The sequence below is a fragment of the Amblyomma mixtum genome, chromosome 2, assembly GCF_055824585.1.
Source record: "Amblyomma mixtum isolate Tamu chromosome 2, ASM5582458v1, whole genome shotgun sequence".
Lineage (NCBI taxonomy): Eukaryota > Metazoa > Arthropoda > Arachnida > Ixodida > Ixodidae > Amblyomma > Amblyomma mixtum.
The window spans coordinates 97,089,187-97,105,141 of NC_143013.1; the positions used below are offsets into that span (position 1 = coordinate 97,089,187).

Genomic DNA, 15,955 nt, shown 5'->3' on the forward strand with positions numbered 1-15,955 from the left:
GCTCATGCCTGCTTTCTGGCTAAAATAAAGACATAACTGTGAATTACCAACTGCAGTCAAATGAAGGAAACAGTGCATAAGGCAAAGACGTGAAAGGATCCTTCACTTGACTTCATGGACCAACTAGCCCACCAAAAAAGCTCCGTTGGATTACAAACTGTAGCCCATGTGTTGCTTCGGGACTTTAAACCCCACAATTAATTTTACAGCTGAAGCATGTTCACAGGAACATTTGCAATTAATTTGGTAGCAGCATGCACTACCGCATCTTCTAACTTTTTATTTCCTTGTAAGGACTAGAAAAATAGGCTTGAGCAAGGCTTCTAGTGGAAACAAAATAAAAAAGCATTGTTACACAACAGTGGTTCAGGAACAAGTAGAAAACACTCTTATTGTAGCACTCTTCAATGTAGCGCGCCGCGTTATGTTGATGGGAGTTTTGGCGGAAAAAGGAAACATGGCAGTAACTGTCTCGCATATATCTCGGTGGACACCTGAACCACGCCGTAAGAGAAGTGATAAAAGGGGGAGTAAAGAAGAAAGAGGTGCCGTAGTGAAGGGCTCTGGAATAATTTCGACCACCTGGGGATCTTTAACGTGCACTGACATCGCAAAGTACAGGGCTGCCTTTACGCTTCGCCTCCATCGAAACGCAGCCGCCGCGGTCGGGCTCGTACCACATATCAAACATGCCGCCAAAGCTAGCGCCCCTGTTCACGCAGGCTAAGACCGCGTCCAAAAAATAGTTCGCCATGCAACGAAAGTGAAAACAAGCATATTTCGTTTCGACAAATCTCAACTACCTTGGCTGAGAACCTCCTGCACTTCATTTTTACCTCTTACCACATTTTTCGTCTTGCGACTTTTCGAGACTCTGAGTAGTAAGAATGACATGTGACGGTATGATACACGGCTGGTGGGGGAATCGCTCTTACTGCGTCTGTGTCTAAAAAGTACCGCACACACAATAAAATAACAGCCAGAGAGCCCGAACACTAAACGCCTCACAGCTTTGACCGTAAATTTCAGTGCTAGCTCTTCGTTTTATACCACTCTGTTTTTGTCCAAATCAACACCAGTGGCTGCGAGAGGCACACAAGGCGGAGTAATATGGTATTGCGGAGCCTGCCTCAGCTGCATTGCCTGTTGTCGCGCTCGCTGACGTTTTGAGGCGGTCGAGTTGATCTCTGTTGCCATTCTACTGTGTTTGAGAGACACTGCTGGAAACAAACAGCTATATGACAGGACGCGCTAACTGACACATTGAGGTGGTCGAGCTGAACGCGTCTCTCGATCGTTCAGTTTGTGGAGAAAATGCGACGACGCTGTTTCGTTGTTGGATGCCCACGGAGCGACTGGAGTCGGACCGCGATCTGGCACAGATTGCCAGGAGATTATGAGGTGAGTCGTGTCTGGCTCCAACGCATCGGTCGTTCAAACACAAAGGTCAAGAATGTGGTGGTTTGCGGAAGACACTTTGCTCCGGATGACTACGTCCATGATCCAAGGCTGCTGCAGGCAATGAACAGCCCTCTTCAGCCGCGGCTGAAGTCAGGGTCGCTACCGACGCTCTTCGTTCCGAATGGACCGGTAAGTGGACGAACACAGGCCGGAAAAAGACCGCGGGGTCAAGGTGATTTTGTTCCACACCCACCAAGGAATCAAGGACAGGGAAGGGGTGGAGAAGGCGGTAAAAAACTTTAAACGAAGGAGGTTAGAGGACAGTATGTTTTCACCGACGCGCAGTGTATCGAGATTGCTGAAGAGGAACACTGGCCCCTATGGCTAGCATTTGTGGATATCAATTAAGGGACCCCCGCGGTGGCTCAGTGGTAAGGCGCTCGTCTACCGAGCCGGAGTACCCGGGTTCGAACCCGACCGCGGCGGCCGCGTTTCGATGGAGGCGAAACGAAAGAGGCGCCCGTGTGCTGTGCGATGTCAGTGCACGTTAAAGATGCCCAGGTGGTCGAAATTATTCCGGAGACCTCCACTACGGCCCCTCTTTCTCTCTTTGCTCTTTCACTCCCACCTTCCTCCCTGCCCCTACAGCGCTGTTGAGGTGTCCGCCGATATATGTGAGACAGATACTGTGCCATTTCCTTATCTCAAAAACCAATTTACCAATTTTAGCCTATGACTGTGTTATTCAAGAGGGTTTGTGGGATATACGGAGTACACTGGATGAGGAGGATGGAGTAACTGATCCTTTAGAAGGTAAAATTAACAAAGTGCTTATAGAAAATGGGAGAAAAATTGAAAGAGGCTTAAGCTTCGCCTTTAGGAGTGGAACGCGACAGCTTGCTCCAGCGCTGCCAGGGAGTCCACGGAACTCCATCGCCCATTCGGCGCGACGCCTTGCCCGTTGACGCCTTGCTAGAACACTCTACCTGTCATGCTGCTTTCAACAGTCTGCTTGCTTTACACGCCTTCTTGAGCTATATCCCTGTTTTCGTGCCTTGTGCGGGAGCTGCCGAGTTCGGTGTAGTGGGAGGTCAAGTGACTTTAGTGGGAGGTAAGTTGCAGCACCATCTGACAGGACGGTGGGTCTGTACAGAGCGCTCGCGTGATATTCTCTGGGCAATAACTGCTGTAGAAGTCAGCAGTGACCCAATTGTGGCCCGCGTATCATCGCGCACGGTGCTTCTCTGCAGCCGATCGATTTTCGCTTTGTTATGAAGAAAACATCCCCACCAGCAGTAGTGATGGCCATCAGGCTGAGGTTCTCAAAGCTGCACCATTGCTCAGAACTTGTTCTTGGAAAAGCAGCCTGTAAGCAATCACAGAAAAAAGTAATCGAATTACCCAAAACATTCAGTGGAGCATCTCTGGGAACATCACAGCATCACCGATGAGGCAGAGTGCATTTCTGTTCTCCAAGTGCATACCCCTCATCCCACCGTCATGCTACCCTGTACCGTGCAGTACAAGTGGGTTAATTACTTTAACACCTGGGTGGCAGCCATCCTAGATTCAAACATGGATTTCTAATCATGCTTGACACATAATTGTATGCTTCCTCCATGGTGGAGCTTGTAAATAAGGCCAAAGGATGTCCAACCTGAACGGAGCAGTGTAAGAAACTGTCAAAGAGAATGGGGTGATGCATTACATGCAGGCATTGAGATATCTGTGTGTGAATACGCTCAATGCAATCGAGCTGTCCGCACAGGAGGCTGCCTGGTGTTTGCTCAAGGAGGACACGATGTGAGACAGCATCTACCGTCCATGGAGAATGACGGCTCTGATCTCCTAGACGGCGGTGCAGTCAAGTCCCGTTAACATGCAGTCGAGTCCATTAACGAACTCGACTGCAAAGCCATGTAGGAGATCAGAGCACTGCTCGTGCATGGCAGTGCACTACCATGAGCACGTTCCTCGTTGTCATGAGCAGAGATCAGTACGTGGACACCATGTGGAGGATGAATGAAGAGCAGTACAAGATCATCGAAGAGGTCTTGCACCAATTTACTACCCCGGACTCTTCGCCACTGCAAATCTTCTACACGGATGTGGCTGGATGCGGCAAGGCGTTTGTACTGTGCCTCTTCATGGACGTCTACAACAGGCATTGTAAGCCTGCTGTCTCAGACAATGTAAATGCCTAAGTATGTAGCCTGTGCAACAACTGGAAAGGCAGCGGTGGCACTCAGTGGAGTAACCGCAGTGTCCAAGCTTAGCCTCAAGAGGGACGGCGCACTTTGGGACAGAAGGTTGACGACATTCTGCTATGCATTCTGGAATGTACAATGTGATTATCAATGAAGTTAGTGTGAAGTCTGCCACGCACTTCAGAGAACAAACTCGTTTGAGCATCCGCCTCGCTTGCGGGAGGATTGGGGGATCAATCTTCAGTGCTGCCAGGCACGCACCGGTGATGCAATGGGTACAAGCTTCCCCTGGCCTGGTGCTCGGCTTAATCAGAGTCAAATGCTTGTGCAATGGGTCTTTGACCCCACCTTGAGCAAACGAAAATACCTTGTGCCATGGCGCTCTTTGGCCGCAGATGCCGTTGCACCATAAAAATTCACTCATCAGAGAACCGACTCGTGGCTTTGGGCCATCACATGCAAATACCTGCAGCCCTTTGGCGGGTTATACATCAATCTCTGTGGAGACCTGCGCTAGCTTCCACCATTCATGCAGCTGAATTGTTCCAGCACATCCAGACGGTGTATTTAACATGGAAATTGCATGGCACCGTCTCATACTTTCACTCATGAAGATCATGCAACAAAACAATCTCAGGTTCCCTACCATACATAAGAAAAGCGAAGGCTGTGTTGAATTAGGCTTGGAAGAAGTTGCACTGACTGAGAGCCGGTTCATCACGCAGTAGTAAGCAGAAGCTTTTTGACCTGGCAGCGTCTGCTTTTTCCACTGCAACACAAACACTGCCATAGTAGCCAGAATTAATGTTTTAATGATGGCCATTCTGGTTGCCTGCATTAAAGCACTGTGTAAAAGCACCATATATAAGTGCCATAAATTCTCTTGCGGAGGCAAATGTTTGCAAAAAACTTAAAGCATACAAAGCAGTCATGCGATGTGGAGGGCACCCAGTAAAAAAAAACCATTGGAACCAATTGGATTTCCAATGGGTTCCAATTGGTTCCAGTTGGACGAGTTCAGTTTCCAATTGGAATGGTGTTCCAATTGGATGGTCCAAGTGGACTATCCAATTGGACCATTTGGGTTTCCGATTGGAATGGTGTTCCAATTGGATGGTCCAAATGGACTATCCAATTAGACTATTTGGGTTTCCAATTGGTGAGCCCAATTGGTCTTACCCATTGCATCCAATTGGTCCGCCGAACTGCACCCAATTTATCCAATGAATTTTTGGATGTTTGACGAAAAAGTAGAACTAATACAGTACTTGCAATAAGAGCTATCAGCAGCTTAGCCTAATAAATTGTACTCATCACCTACACCCTATTAAAGATCAGGTAGCATGGTCGTGCCGGAGAGGGGTTGAGGAAGGTCGTAGACGAGGTTTAAGGGAAAGGCAAGAAGAACTTTATACAAGGGAATTTACATATATACAAACAGCAACTGAGAGAACGTCTCAGTAAGAGAGTCTCAAAACAAGGAGCAGAGCTACATGACGATGAGCTCAGATGGTCAGGAGCTACTCGGCCGTCCAAGGCGCCGAGTTTTATATCCTTCCTTTTCCCTGGGCTCCCTAGATGGGGGCGGGCTTGTCGGGAAAGGAGGGTCCTGAAAGTTCAATGTGGCACCCACACACACACACACTCAATAGGGAACACGTCCCCGTCACGTGTTGGGAGAGAAGGATGCACTCTGCGTCGCGCAGATTCTGGAAGGCTCTCGAACAGCGTTTTTGCGCCTTTCATGTGGTCGCACGTGCTCGGGGTAGGGGAAGCGGTCGTTGACCACTTCTCCCTGGAAGACGGTTGCTGCTGTCAACTTGATGTGCCCCTTGGAATGTCTAGTACTGCGGAACGTGGCAGCTAACTTCTTTCTGTACTGCAGAGCTGGCTGGCCAGATGCGGGGTGGATGACTGACGCCGCTTCCGTGGCTAATTCAGGCGTTTACCCCGCATGCCTTTCGTGACTCATCGGCATTCCGCTGCAACCGCGCCAATTTTCTTCTAGCGACGAAGGCGAAACGTAACAACCCCCACTGGAGCTGAAATTAAATTAAATATCTGCGCTCAGTGGGCAAGCGCCACCGGCCCCAGCATGAGAGCCTAATCAACTGGGTATATAAGTTGGAGCAGAAGTGTGTTCTCTGGATGTACATATTGAGCTAATGTATGCTACTAGTGCCTGAATGTGCAGTGTTGCTTGTGTGTGATGCATGTGTGTCTGTTGGCTTTGATTTCCATAAAAGCATGCTAATTTCAATTCTGTAGAAAAATGTTGATTGGCACTAGGCAGAGTGTCTCCCTGAAGTCCTCATAAATCAGTTTTCCTTTTGCACATTACAATGTGTTAAGTTGTAGAAATATTCATCCAAGATCCTAGAGCATATTATTCAAACATTTAGCTACCTTTCTCAATGAACGTAACATATTTTGTGAATATTTTCTGGGTCAAATAACTGCCTGGCCTAATGGGTCCAATTGGCTAGTCCAGTTGGATCCAGTTGGTCGGGGGCTAAAAACACAACTGGAACCAATTGGTTTCAGTTGGGAAATCCAATTGGAAGCAATGGGAATGTCCATTTAGTTCCAACTGGAATGTCCAATTGGTTCCAATGGTTTTTTTTTTGACTGGGCATGCACACGACTGCAAAGTGCATGCTAGCAGTATTTGGTGGAAACGACTTTCTGTCTCATTGCTGAGGCAAAGGGCGTACCGTGGTGCTTGATATGGGCTTCCATATCTGGGGACCTGACTCCACAGCACTGGATCCTATAGTTTGGGGCCATCTTGGGTATGTTGGGAAGATATGACACCCTGCAGCAAAAAATGTAGCTGGCTGGAGACACATGAAAAAAATTTGGAAGATGCTTATGCTTCGCCTTTAAGAGTGGAATGCGACCGCGTATTGCAGCGCTGCCAGGGAGTTCTGGGAACACCATCGCACGTTCAGCCTGTTGGAAACGGCTTTGAACGCAACACATTTTTGAGGAGAGGAAATGGTAATTGTCTCACATCTTGCTCGAACACCTGAACTCGTGGTAAGAAAAGGTAGGTAGGAGAGAGAGAAAGAGGTGCCTAATGAAGGAAACAAAAATTGGATTTGAGGAAAGGAAGTTGCATTAACTGTCTCACACATCTAGTAGACACCCGCAGCCCTGATTATAGGTTGCTGGTTCGAATTCCTGCTGCAAGCTCTCTGAGTTTATGCTGCTCGAAAGGCTGAATCGTATTACACGATCTGGAACATTCTGCGGCAAACATTTGGCATGATAGACTTTTTTCTGACACGCGGTGCCAGCAGCTACGTTTGGTTTATGGGGTTTAACGTCCCAAAGCGACTAAGGCTCTGAGAGACGCCATAGTGGAGGGCTCCGGAAATTTCGACCACCTGGGGTTCTTTAACGTGCACTGACATCGCACAGTACACAGGCCTCTAGAATTGCTCCTCCAAAGAAATTCTAGCCGCCGCGGCCGGGATCGAACCCGCGTCTTTTGGGTCAGCAGCCGAGCACCATAACCGCTGAGCCACCGTGGCGGCGCCAGCAGCTACAACTACGATGCCGACGGCTTTTCGACCGAATGATTGCATACCCTGGTGCGTAAACGACTATGTGTGAGATACTGAAAAGAGCGCCATAGAACTAGACAGTCAAGAGGTCGCACTCATATTCTTAACCACAACATACCGCATTAACAGCTGTCGCTCAATATCGTGTTGACACGCGTTGACGTTGACCGTCATGTCATTTGTTTTTTTTTTAACCTTAACCCAGAGTAACGGATATGCGGGTTGTGAGGCATCACACGCGAGCGTGAAGTGCTAGCCTTCGGGCGCGAGGGTGCGGATGAGCAGTGGAAGTAGAAATTAAAACATGGCTGGGGCACCCACGCGTGCTTTGCATCATGGGGCAGGGGTGCGAGTGTGTGAAAGCAACTGGTTGAAGCAGCAGTGTGTCTAGTTTGTTTGGCTGCATGCTTGTATAGCTCCTCCCCCCTTCCCATGATGCTTAGAAACATGCAGGGGCTTTTCTGCGACACGGGGCCCTTAACGCTGTCACGTTAGAACTTAAAATCTGGTCATTTTGGACTAATGAGGATACCAATATGTTGGCGTTGCATTAGGAAGATGGGTAGTGCATGCTTGGTGTTTTTTTATTCATGCAGCCTCAAGCACAGGGATCGCAGAACAAAGCGGCTGTGCCGCCAGCATCATGTTCATCTGAAGTGTCCCAACGAGTGAGTTTCATTTGTAACTTTTGTGTCACGTGTGCTGGCAGATGTACGTGTAATGAATTGTCTTGCTATTTTTCTGCATGGGCTGATCTCCTCTGATCTCTTCTTATGTGGCTTGTGGAGCAGCGTTTTCTAAGTCTCCTTTTTTTCTTTGGAAGCCACTGGCAGTCCTTTGTATACTGCATGTGCTTGTGTCAGAATGCATTGCGAAGGCACAACTGAATGGAAGGAGCTGAACTCAGTTTGACTTCCTTGCAGGCCCTAACGTGCGGACGCAACTGCGGTACCCGGAAGACTGAGGCTGGCACTCAGACTGCCGTGGTTGAGGGGACCGTTTGTGCGAATTGTAGGAGCTATGACCGGACTATGACAGTCAAGCACTGGCTTCGCAAGAAGGTCACGGCGTCCACTCAGACACTCAGAATGGATTATTTCGATCTCATTTCTGGAACGCAGACAGTGAAGACCCAGTGCATGGTGGGCACACAGACAGCGGCGACCCGGTGCACGGTTGGCTTGCAAACTCCTTAGTGGCAGGTGTCAAATCACTTCCGGAAGAATGTATTTACAGGTAATAACATTACATGCACAAAAACAACAAACATGCTGTAGCTCCTTTGGTCACAGTGTCTCCATATGTGTACAGTTGTACTCAATATTACTTACAGCACACAGGCAGTGGCCACAGCACTACATGCACACCTGGTGCTGCCAACAAGCCGCGTGCTTGAATATGGAGAGAAGAAATTTTGCCATTCCGATAGCAGCCTTACCCGGTGTCATCTGACCTTCGCAGTTAGAAGGTGTCACTGCTCCTAAGTGCCACCTTGGGCGCATTTACTCGTGCCTGCCTTCTGGCTAAGGTGAAAGACAACTGTGAATTATCTAGTGCAGCCCATGTGTTGCTTTGTGGCTTTAAACCCCATAATTTAATTTTACAACAGAAGCATGTTTGCGAGAACAATTTAAGTTAATTAGGAGCACACGCTACTGCATCTTCTTTTTATTTCCTTTGAGGGGTGTAAAAAATCATAAGCTTGAATGAAGCTGCTCGTTAGGAAAACAAGCTAAGAAAGCATTGTTAAGTCAGAGTTGCTCAAAAGCACTCCATTCCTCCAGGGGGAGTCATGAGCTGCTTAGTCCTAGACAGAAGGGACTCATGGGAGTATTGGCATAGCTTATGCCAGCTCAAATGCTATTCCAAACTGCTTCCTATAATTTTACGAGACACATGACACATACAGAAAGCATACAGGAACTGCCTCAGCCCTGGCATGTGAAATTAAAGCAGAAGTACTTTAAAGTTGGATCCTTCCTGGTTTTACGAAGCACTGATTTGGCTATGAGGACAGTGTATTTCCTTCTGCTTATTTCAATGCATCAGTGCTTTAAAGGGCCTCATGTAGGACCTGAACTGTTTACACGATCGCTTCTTCTGATGAAAATGAGTATAAAGAAGCACAAATTTTGATTCCGAATGAAGTGTCGAGTCCATTGTACGAGAACCTGACAGAAGTTGCAAAATTAATCACCAAGTGGGGTGGAATTATTTTCTGCGCAGTCTCGGCATGTCTTTTTTGAAGAACCTGGAAATTGGTACATTTTGAAAGTTGCTTCCACTGAACAGTAATCCGTGACTGAAAGGAATAGAGATTCTGCGCGAGTTTTGTGATGAATGGGGTACACCATTTCCAGAACAAGTCTTAAAGGTGCACTGAAAAGGAATCTGAACTCGTCTTTTTGCCGCGGGAACTCAATCTACACGTTCTGAGCATTCTTAGAAACAGTGACTTACTGCCCTGTGTGGCCGATTTCCCTAATTAAATCGAATTGATGTCCGGCTCCCGCCTTTCTTTTTTAATTCTCTCTCGTACGGTGGGCGGAGTCGACCAACGCGTGGAGCGCCTTTCACCCAGTCCCGTGGTGGCTTGCCGCTCTGCCATCGGCGGAGTAATACGTAGTAACCCGCAGAAGCAAATAGTTTGCACGTATTTTTATTTCTGCGGGCTTATTTTGCGGCTATATTATCTGTGAATGAAACTATTTATTCACGGAAACCTAAAAAAGAACATAAAGCGAAAGCAAAGCCTCCACGGAGCTGGCTGAAAGGCACTCCACGCGTTGGTCGACTCCGCCCACCGTATGAGGGAGAATTCAAAAATAAAGGTGGGAGCAGGACGTTAATTCGATTTAATTAGAGAAATCGGCCACACAGGGCAATAAGTCGAAGTTTCTAAGAATGCTCGGAACGTGTAGGTCAAGTTCCCGCGGCAAAAAGGCGAGTTCAGATTCCTCTTCAGTGCACCTTTAATGACTTACGTAGAGCCCTCTTTCATGTGTCACCCATTTTCTTCGTGAATACACTTTCGTTTTAAGTGCACATGTGATGTTTTGAGGTTCGCTTTTGCATTGGGCACATAGAGTTGTGCAGTTTTTTTCATGAAGTCTTTGCTTTTTTTCGGCAAACTACTAGGCTTGTTTCTCAAACCGGTTCTATGAAAGTGCAGATTTTGTGATTTAAAATAAACTGTATGCTTGGTCCTCGCACAGGAAGAGTGTCATAAGAATGCATGTGACGTAGTGGCGCGTCTTGCTGCCACTCGTGTGCAGACTTCGTCACTACTATGTTGCACCGTGAAAGAGGCCGCAACAGTCTTTACCATTTTGGAGCAGTTCTAGTCCCGACAGTGTCCATGCACTAAAGGATTCAATATAACTGCAAAAAATCATTGTAGCCATGCAGTGTTTGTCTCAAAAACAGATGATGATTGCAAATTTCTTAACCGAATTTAATAAAAACCGAAAGGCTTTTCTCACCTTTTTAGTGGCCCCTTGATGACTTATTATTGCTAAGTTATCCACCAAATAAATTTGCTATGATCATAATGATTCTCTACTGCCCGAGGTCGACGATCGGCCGTTCTAAGGCCATTGTCAATCCCCAAGCTCGGGCCGAGCTAGGCGCCGGGGTCGGTCCGATGAGTTTTGGTCAGCCAGATTGTCATTTGCCGAGCATGGGCCGACCACAGGTTTGTTGCTTGAGTTGACTCTCACAATGTACTAACCGACCAGTAATCGTGAAATTTGTGCATTGGAAGACGAACGAAGCCGTTCTGTCACAAGGCCAAAAGACACAGAATACAGTATTGGTGACGATTTCTGTCGCAGAGTTCAGAAAGCATGAAAGCATTCACTTTCCTTCGCTGAATCTCTACCAAGCCCACATGCTTTAGATTACAAAACCCCTCTCAAGTGCCCAAACCGATATGTTCTTGACACATAAAATTCCATAAAAGAAATCTTGTTGCAAACATCCCATGTCTGCAAAGCAAGCATCAACCACAGCCACCCACCAAAAGTGACCTTTCGTTTTCCGTAATCTTCACTAATATACACAGTTTTCTTCCAAAACGTGATCTCGAATCTAACATCATACCAACTGGGAGCACCTTACTCATTTTAACAGAAACATGGCTAAACAGTGATGTTTCTGATACTGAAGTTCTGGGAGAACTATCATTCATTTATTCATTCATTTATTGTACCCTTAAAGGCCCTTTTCAGGCATTACATAAGGGGGGGGGGGAGGGGGGGGAACAGTTGAAATGCAAAGTAAAGAGAATAACAATGTTAATACAGTAAAATACAACACAATACAATGCAAGAATAAAAAAGAAAAACAAAAAGAACTGGAGTACACTAGGAAATGTTAAGATGCAGTTCTAATCAATACATGGTGGCGGATAGGCTAAAGGAAGGAATAGTAACAAGAAAAGTAAAGGGTAAAAATCAAAGCATGCGGTTGTTTTTTCATTTGCTGTAATGTTCGATTAGTGCGTCTCAAAATTTACTAGCGTCACGCTTGTTTACAATGTGGTCTGGTAACTGGTTCCAATTTTCTATTGCTGTGATTTATTGAAGGCGATTGTAGAACCATGTAAACGCTGAACACTCAGGGAATTGAAGAGGTGACGCGATGTTCTGATGGGAGGTAGGAGTAATGAGTCGCAGAGTAACTTCCAACTTCCATATTTATCAAAATGACTGTAAACACTCAAGAGGGAGCGGCGTTTTTATAGCAGTTCGTAGGCAGATTTCATACTCTTTTGTTAACATTAAATCAAAGCTCAGAATTCTGTGGATATTATGCCATGCATCACCGGTAGCAATACTCCTAGGCATCTGTTACAGCCTCCCACATGCCACTCCAGAATTCTGTCACGAGCTGAATAACAATCTTATACAGCTTACAGCAACCCACCCAAATGCTGCTATTCTTTTCGGGGATTTTAACTTTCCTAACAACAGACTGGTGTAACCTATAGTCTTCTTCAATAGCAGGCCGAGCAGAGACAAGAAATTTCATTGACATCTGCTTGAACTTTAACCCGTTATCTCAGAGCAGATGCACATCACACCAGAATCTGCAAGCACTTTGGATCTAATCCTATCCAATAACCCTGATACTTGGACATCAGTTACATACCTTTGAAGAATTAGTTACCGTGATGTCGTTCACGCTATCTTCTCTTTTGTCCTAACACCAAACAAGACGCACACAAAAACAATAAGGCTCTGCAAGAAAGGCAACTACGACGTGATAAGCCATGACCTTAGTACCTTTTTTTCCCACATTCGAACGTTCCAGGATCGCTCAATTCATGACAGCTGGTCGAGGTTCAAGAAAAATCTTACTGACTTAAGTAATAAATTCATCCCAACAACCAATCTTCGCGCCAGTAACCAAAGCTGTAGTTTACCAACAACCTAAAAATACTGAAAAATAAGAAAAAGAGTCATTAATGAGCTGCTAAAAATAATGGGGGCTCACATCATTGGGAAACATTTTATGAAGCCAAACTGTGATGCACAACGCATAGTGTTCTTTCTATGGTTCTAAACTGTGAAATTTGCTATCCACTAACCCAGGACAGTTTTGGCAGGTAATAAACCCCCATCCCGATCGCTCTATTGCCCTAACCAATGAGTCACATGAAACAATTACTGATAACAAATGTGCCAACACGAAACGGTTAACTCCGCATTTTCGATAGTTTTCGCAAAAGAACTTTACATGCCTTTTTCTTTGCCGATAACCATCATTGAAAGTACCGTGCCAGGTATCACATTTTTTTCAGGTGGAATTTCATCCATAATCGAGAAAATTAAGCTATCATCACCAGCTGGCCTTGATGATATGAAACTCTAAAATACTAAAAAACACAGGGCACATGACTGCAGCACATATGTCTCTACTCTTCTCCCAGCCACTTCAGGAACCGTGCGGTATGATCGGAAAATGTGAAAGGTCGTTCTAGTCTACAAGTCAGATGATAGGGTTAGTCACTAAATTACCGCCCTATCTCATTAACAAGCATACCACACAAGATCATCGATCATGTCTCCTAGTCTGAAATCATGACTTTCCTAGACTCGTCCCTTTCCCCCCCCCCCCCCCCCCCCCCTAAACATGGTTTCTGGAAAAGTTTCCCTTTCAAAACACAGCTCGCACTTTCAAGACGAAAGCCTTTAGTCGCTCATCGTTGTCGACAGAAGGTTGTCAACAGAGGTGTCACGCTTTTCTAGTCAGACCAGAGAAAAAAAAAAATCTTTTTGCATGATGGGATTCGAACCACCACCCTTCCGTTCCGCAGCCGAGCGTGCTAATGGCTACGCTACTTCCTGCCAAAGCGTATGCAGTACTCCTTGTCTAGGACGCTGGAGAGTGTTTGCAGAAAGCTGTCAAATCAGACGGATGCCTCCCAAACACCCTCCACTGTCTCCAGCATTTAAGATTCACCAACAGTTGTGTGCTTAATCAACATCTTAACCACACATCAGTGACACAAGCAGCAACACCGCGCTAAAGGCTTTCGCCTCACCGCACTTTAGGTCAACAAAGTGCCCACCTGAATTTTTTCATTCACTACTTGCATGTCAGTCTTGACTGGAACATAGAAACTGACGCGATCTTCTAGGTTTTAAGGTGGAAGCCTTTAATGCCTCATTGTTGTAAGCAGGAGTTGTCGACAGAAATGTCACTCTTTTCAATTGGGCAAAATGGTCGTGGCGTCACAGTGCGCGAATTTCAAACAGGGCCAATTGTACTTTGGCTAGTAACCCTGCAACCCATAAACGGGATGGTATAGTGATGCTCCAAGTAAGTGGGACTGAGTTTAGTCAATTAAACAATTAGCCTAATTAACCTTTCCAGTCAGACCAGAAAGATAAATAAAACCGAGTAGCAAATTAGTCGAGTTGGGGAATCGAACCAGGGTCTCCGGAGTGCGAGACGAGCACACTAACCACTCCGCTATGCCAGCTCGATCTTTTGGAATGAACAAAGACACGTCCAGTGAATATGGTGTCTTTGTTCACTCCCATCTTCCTCCCTTCCCTTACAGTGAGGTTCAGGTGTCCACCGAGATATGCCAGACAGATACATCTCCTTTCCTCAACTCCCTGGCAGCGTCGTGGAGCCGAACGGGCGATGGCGTTCTGTGGACTCCCTGGCAGCGTTGCGAGACGCTGTTGCGTTCCACTCTTAGAGGCGAAGCTTAACATCTTAACCACACATCAGTGACACAAGCAGCAACACTGCACTTAAGGCGTTCACCTCACCGCACTTTAGGTCAACAAAGTGTCCCCCTGAACTTTTTTGCTAAAGCTTTCAATGAAGTATCTCAACATCGCCTACTATTAGAACTTCAACTGCTAAATCCGGGCCCTAACATTTCAACCTGGATTGGTAGCTTCTATCCTCCTTCAACGGTTCATTCGTCCTTGGTACACTGTTGTTTTAATGCGAAAGCATTGTATGGCTTATGAAACGAAAACTGCAGCCCTGTCTGCAAACTGTGTTCACAGGAAGTGGTACCTCTCTCACGTGACTTATGTCAGTCAGATGCTGCAATTAAAGGAATGCCAGCAACAGATATCACACGTGTAGGTGACATCCCAGTGATGGCATCAGTGGTTGACTTCAGTGTGGTGGCAGTATTCCCACAACGTACGCACCAAAATTTTGTGCAGCCATTTGTCCTACATAACATTTCTTTTTGCATATAGCGTACATGTTTCAGTTAAGTTGGAGGCTAGCTTGCGACGGGTTTAGACCGACGACATGTGCACCTTCAATTGCATGCTTTCTTAGACTACCTTTTGCCTTAAGGGCTGTTGAGGTGTCCACCCAGATGGGGGTTACTGCACCCTTTTTTTTTTTCCGAAAAAAACAATTTTCATATTATTGAGTTGCAAGGTTGGTGTCAAAAATTAGATTAACCAAGTGTCGCAGTTTGTTGTGACCAGAAATTGTGGAAAAGGTGCAGTAGACAACCGCAGTGCTTTCTCATTTCTCCAGTGCTCTCGCAACTTTTAATATATCATCATCATCAGCCTGACTATGCCCACTGCAGGACAAAGGCCTCTCCCTTGTCTCTCCAATTAACCCTGTCCTTTGCCAGTTGCAACCACCATATCCCCATAAATTTCTTAATCTCATTTGCCCACCTAACTTTCTGCCGCCCCCTGCTACATTTGCCTTCTCTTGGAATCCACTCCATTACCCTTAAGGACCAGCGGTTATCTTGCCTTCGCATTACATGCCCTGCCCAAGCCCATTTCTTCCTCTTGATTTCAACTAAGATGTCATTAACCCGCGTTTGTTCCCTCACCCACTCCGCCCTCTTCCGATCTCTTAACGTTACACCTATCATTTTCCTTTCCATAGCTCGCTGCGTTGTCCTGAACTTAAGCTGAACCCTCTTTGTTAGCCTCCACGTTTCTGCCCCATAGGTGAGTACCAGAAAGATACAGCTGTTGTATACTTTTCTCTTGAGGGATATTGGTAAGCTACCAATCATGATCTAAGAGAACCTGCCATATGCCCTCCACCCCATTCTTATTCTTCTAGTTATTTCCCTCTCATGATCCGGATCAGCTGTCACTACCTGCCCTAAATAGACATATTCTCTTACTGCTTCCAGCCCCGCGCCATTAATTACGAACTGCTGTTCCCTTGCTAGGCTGTTGAATATTACTTTGGTTTTCTGCATGTTCATTTTTAGCCCTACCGTTCTGCTCTGCCTGTCTAGTTCATTGATCATGCTGTGCA

At 46.3% G+C, this 15,955-nt stretch overlaps 1 protein-coding gene across 1 annotated transcript; it reads left to right on the forward strand.

Annotated features, from left to right (window-relative positions):
* The first annotated feature begins 989 nt into the window (after positions 1–989).
* On the forward strand, positions 990–9,413 carry LOC149360229 (uncharacterized). Its single transcript, XM_089572219.1, has 3 exons — positions 990–1,590; positions 7,774–7,845; positions 8,101–9,413. The coding sequence occupies exons 1-3, from the start codon at positions 1,315–1,317 to the stop codon at positions 8,371–8,373; spliced, it is 621 nt and encodes a 206-aa protein (XP_089428345.1). The 5' UTR covers positions 990–1,314; the 3' UTR covers positions 8,374–9,413.
* The last annotated feature ends 6,542 nt before the right edge of the window (positions 9,414–15,955 follow it).

Coding starts and splice junctions, on each gene's coding strand:
- LOC149360229 (XM_089572219.1), top strand. CDS start 1,315: ATGCGACGACGCTGTTTCGTTGTTGGATGCCCACGGAGCGACTGGAGT. Junction 1,591..7,773: donor TCTTCGTTCCGAATGGACCG/GTAAGTGGACGA, acceptor TTATTCATGCAG/CCTCAAGCACAGGGATCGCA. Junction 7,846..8,100: donor CATCTGAAGTGTCCCAACGA/GTGAGTTTCATT, acceptor ACTTCCTTGCAG/GCCCTAACGTGCGGACGCAA.